Genomic DNA, 3,958 nt, shown 5'->3' on the forward strand with positions numbered 1-3,958 from the left:
GTCCAGACGCTTTTCTTTGCAAGCTCCTTTGACTACGATGACCTGGATGACTGAGAACCTTCACAGACAAAAACATCATTACTGTAATTAAATACAATATTCTGGTATCTGTAGTACTTATTTTTCTGAAACCTTTTACTTTTACTCAATTTTTACAAAAATATCTGACCTTTCTACTCTTTACACTTTCAAAACAGGCTTGTTACTTAACACATTTGGGGGAAGTATTATTTCAAACCACTGTGGGCCTTCAAACCAATAAATATGGGACTAACAAAATAGAACAAAGATATATAAAGACCATTCTACTGGTGTATCCATCACCAGTGCTTATTGCATACAAAGGAATGAAGGAGGCAAAAAGGTAGTTTATGCAGTGTGTTTGCAGTACTTCAGCATTAAGCTAGCCCTACAGAAGAGGAGCGAGTATAAAGGGAGTAAGAAGGTTTTTTGTTTGTTCTTTTTTTAATGGCAGATAATTTCAAATGCAGTGTTTATGTAAGCTCAACAAATATCAGCAAACACACAAATTGTTTCTGTGTCACACAGGTACAGGTACAGGTGTTTTATTTCACAGGGAAGAAAGAAATGAGAGCTGTTCACTCAGAGATGGGGAAACATGAGAAAGGCAGAACAGAAGAAGAAGAGAGGTTATTTTTAAAGGTAAGGACTACTCGGGGACATTTGATAAAAAGGAAATTTGAAGCTTACATGTAATGTGTTTATTTTTTAAATAAGATATTGGTTGTGTATGATGTGAAGTTCAGCTTTTTATATATTGTGATATACCCAGCAAAACAAAACAAAGTGTGTACTTAGTTTTTGTTATTCAGATGTTCCATGACAACACTCAGCAGTTTAGTGCAGGATAAACATGTTAGATTGTCACTGTGATGAATCTACAATAATGCACTGTGTTGGTGCACAGTTGCTTTGGTGTTCATGTCACAGTTAGGTTACATAAAATGTAGCAGAGATTATTTTAATTTAATTAATTTAAATCCACAAAAAGCAGTAAACCTCAGAGCAACAACAGAACATTGAAGTGACAGAAATGTTCGTGAGCTGTGATTCTTTTCCCACTACAACGATTATTTTGACTTGCTTTACTTTGAGAAAATTTCGTAACCTGTACCCACAAAACATTGGACGTCAGATACATGGGCAGAGCATGTCTGTATTAGGTCCATCGGTCCATGACCAATTCTGGGCATCGATACACGTCCAAACTTGGTCCACAATTTGAACATCCAACCATGACCCAACCTGGACGTCAATATGACGTTCAACACTTGACCTTCATGTCTGTGACAGGTGCAGGGAATTGACATGATTAATAAATGTAATATTTCTTTATTTACAAACATTAACATTGTTTTTAAATGGGTCAATTCCCCATTTTATTGTGAAAAATGATAAGAGTAAGAGAACAAAAATGTAAATATTAAATTAGCAGGACTTTATTTTTTTCATAAAAATACAGTGTGCCAACCCAAGTGGCTGGGCATGCACTATTAAATCCAAAAAACAATATTTAATATTTATCTTAATTGCCCCTTCGGGATAAATAAAGTCTCTCTGATTCTGATATTGGAAAAAAGATCAGATTATCATGTGTTTCTGTTTTTAACAAGAATGTGTGAATTCAAATTATTATTATTATTTTCAAATTATTTAATGTTTCACAGAACTTGCTGGTTAATCGTTTTCATCAGGCAGAGGACTTTCATCCACATGACTGGCTGAGGCGCTCATGCTGCCAATCCCCGAGGTGACATCAGAGTTTCCAGCTCTGGTCTTCAGCCATTCAGACACTTTGGCACGTGCTCTTTGATTAAAAAGTTCTGACATGTTCCCAAACTCGGAGGGAGCGTCTCCGCTCACTGAAACAGAAATTAAATGCTATTTGATATCATACCTCCAAGTAAAAATATAAAACAAATTCAGAGTTTTCTCTAATTAATATCAACTCACTGCTTGGAATGAAAACTCCATCCAAGCTGGCTCCTCGCTTCACAAATGGTTGTGTTGGCTCTTCTGGTTCATTTACAACAGCTCTCAACATTCGGTCTATCAGCTCTTGCTCCCTCCTGTTCCACTCTTCTTCTGTCAGCACAGACTGTCTTGATCGCCAGGGCAGTTTGTGTTTTTTCCCTTGTTTGCTTTCAGCAGTGAAGCATTGTTCCTTGTTCCGTGTGATCATGTCAGTGATTTTTTGGAAGAGCAGTTTGACAGGAAAATGATAACCCAAACCATGGCAGTTGAGGACATGGTATCTGTACCCACAGTTTTCCACCAGCCACTGGAGGCTTTTCCCCTCTCCTGCAATGTGCTCCTCAATGAGTCTGTCATTCAGCCAGTCTCCCCAGGTGAACAACACCATGCAATGTCTCCACACTCTCTCTCCAAAGGGCATCAACAGCTCAACCAGTGCTTTGTGGTCTTCCTCTGTGAATGCTTTGGAAATGGGAACAACCAAAAGAAAAACATGAGGGCCTGGAGCGCACATGGAGACGCTGCGGAGAACTTCTTCTTTTAGCCAGACAGGAGCCGTCGTGTCTGCAGGCCAGCCTGGAGTCTCAACGACTGCAACATTTATTCCACCTAAATTTCCTTCATGCTTTACACACTTTTCTGTTCTTCTCCGGTCCTCGAATTCCTGCATAGAAACAAAGATCCAAACATTATTCAATGATCATGACACCTGATAAATTACACGTGAACCTCGGGCATTATATTTGGTTACCTTCTTCACCCAAACTCTCTCAAATATCTCTTCAAAAAGGATGTTGTTTCCTGCCATACTCTTCCCAGATTCCTCTCTGCCAAGCAGTACAATCCTCAGGTCAGTGATTGTCAGCCTCTCTCCTGTAAAAAAGTAAAGTTTAAACTGAAAGAGTGACTAAAATAATGCCATAATTATTTGATGATTTCTTGATTACCTTCAAATAACTTTCCCAGTATTCTTGATTGTCTTTCAGTGGTCTTTCTGATCCTCCTAGCTAATTTTCCTTCAACCTCTTTTCTGGCCTCCAGCTGTGCTTCACGATCCAGATCAACTTCATAATGTGAGTTTTCATTTCCTGCCCACATCTCTTCAATCTTCTCCAGGAGATCTTGTACCTGCATCTCATCATTATCCTTCATGTTGTCCAGGACGTGGTACCTGTTCCCACACTGCTTCATCAGCCACTGCAGACCTTCCTCACTCTCTATACGTTCTTCCACAGTCTTCACTCCCAGCCAATCACCTCTAGTGAACAGAACAATGGTGTGCTTCCAGACATCATCCCTAAACAGACTCATGTGCTCCTGGACTGCTCTGTGGTAGGATGTATTAAATGCAGATGCCAGGCCGACCACGAGGAGCACTGCGTGGGGTCCTGGAGTGCACATGTACACACTGTTCTCTATTTCATGTTTATCTGTCTCAGAGGTGTCCTGAAGGGTGTGGTTGTAGAACCAACCAGGAGAATCCACCACTGCGAGTCTCCTTTCTCCCAGAACGCCGTGATTAATTTCACAGGACATCGTTGTTCTTCTGTGATGAACAGCAAAAGCCTTTTTCCTCAGAATGGTGTTTCCAGCCGAGCTCTTAGCTGACCACTGAGCACCAACCATCACTAGTCTTAAATGTGCTGGTGGGGTTTTACCACCTGCAGAATCGCAAGGTAAACTAATCAGTAGTCTCATGCATCAAATTACATTTGATGGTTAGATAATGATGTGTGTCACATAGTTTATCAAGAGAGCTCCTCTTACTGCGAAAGCCATATTTGGCTGTGAGACATGACATCTACAAGGCAAATGGTTGTAGTTCATCTACAGTTTATAGTTACAGCACAATTTTATATTCGTCATGTGATCACTGCGTTTAGCACATTAAAATATCTTTGTAAGATCTTGACTTAGTATAAGTACAAATATTTTCTTTGACATTTTACTTTGGAGCTTTATT

The 3,958-nt window shown here is 39.7% G+C and overlaps 1 protein-coding gene across 1 annotated transcript; it reads right to left on the minus strand.

The window, feature by feature from the left end:
• Positions 1-27: 27 nt before the first annotated feature.
• On the minus strand, positions 28-3,951 carry LOC102291871 (GTPase IMAP family member 8). Its single transcript, XM_014331668.2, has 4 exons — positions 2,943-3,951; positions 2,747-2,868; positions 1,975-2,659; positions 28-1,883 (listed from the first exon to the last, which is right to left on the minus strand). Exons 1-4 carry the CDS (start codon positions 3,691-3,693, stop codon positions 1,699-1,701), a joined length of 1,743 nt encoding a protein of 580 aa, XP_014187154.1. The 5' UTR covers positions 3,694-3,951; the 3' UTR covers positions 28-1,698.
• Between the last annotated feature and the right edge of the window lie 7 nt (positions 3,952-3,958).

Source organism: Haplochromis burtoni, unplaced genomic scaffold, assembly GCF_018398535.1.
Source record: "Haplochromis burtoni strain Fernald_Lab_line unplaced genomic scaffold, NCSU_Asbu1 Contig_4432, whole genome shotgun sequence".
In the NCBI taxonomy this organism is placed as follows: Eukaryota; Metazoa; Chordata; class Actinopteri; order Cichliformes; family Cichlidae; genus Haplochromis; species Haplochromis burtoni.

Bases quoted from the DNA above. Each gene is read 5' to 3' on its own strand.
- LOC102291871 (XM_014331668.2), bottom strand. From the start codon at position 3,693: ATGAGACTACTGATTAGTTTACCTTGCGATTCTGCAGGTGGTAAAACC. The intron at 2,869-2,942 runs GTAATCAAGAAA...ACTTTTTTACAG, and splicing joins ACTGGGAAAGTTATTTGAAG to GAGAGAGGCTGACAATCACT. The intron at 2,660-2,746 runs GTAACCAAATAT...GTTTCTATGCAG, and splicing joins AGAGAGTTTGGGTGAAGAAG to GAATTCGAGGACCGGAGAAG.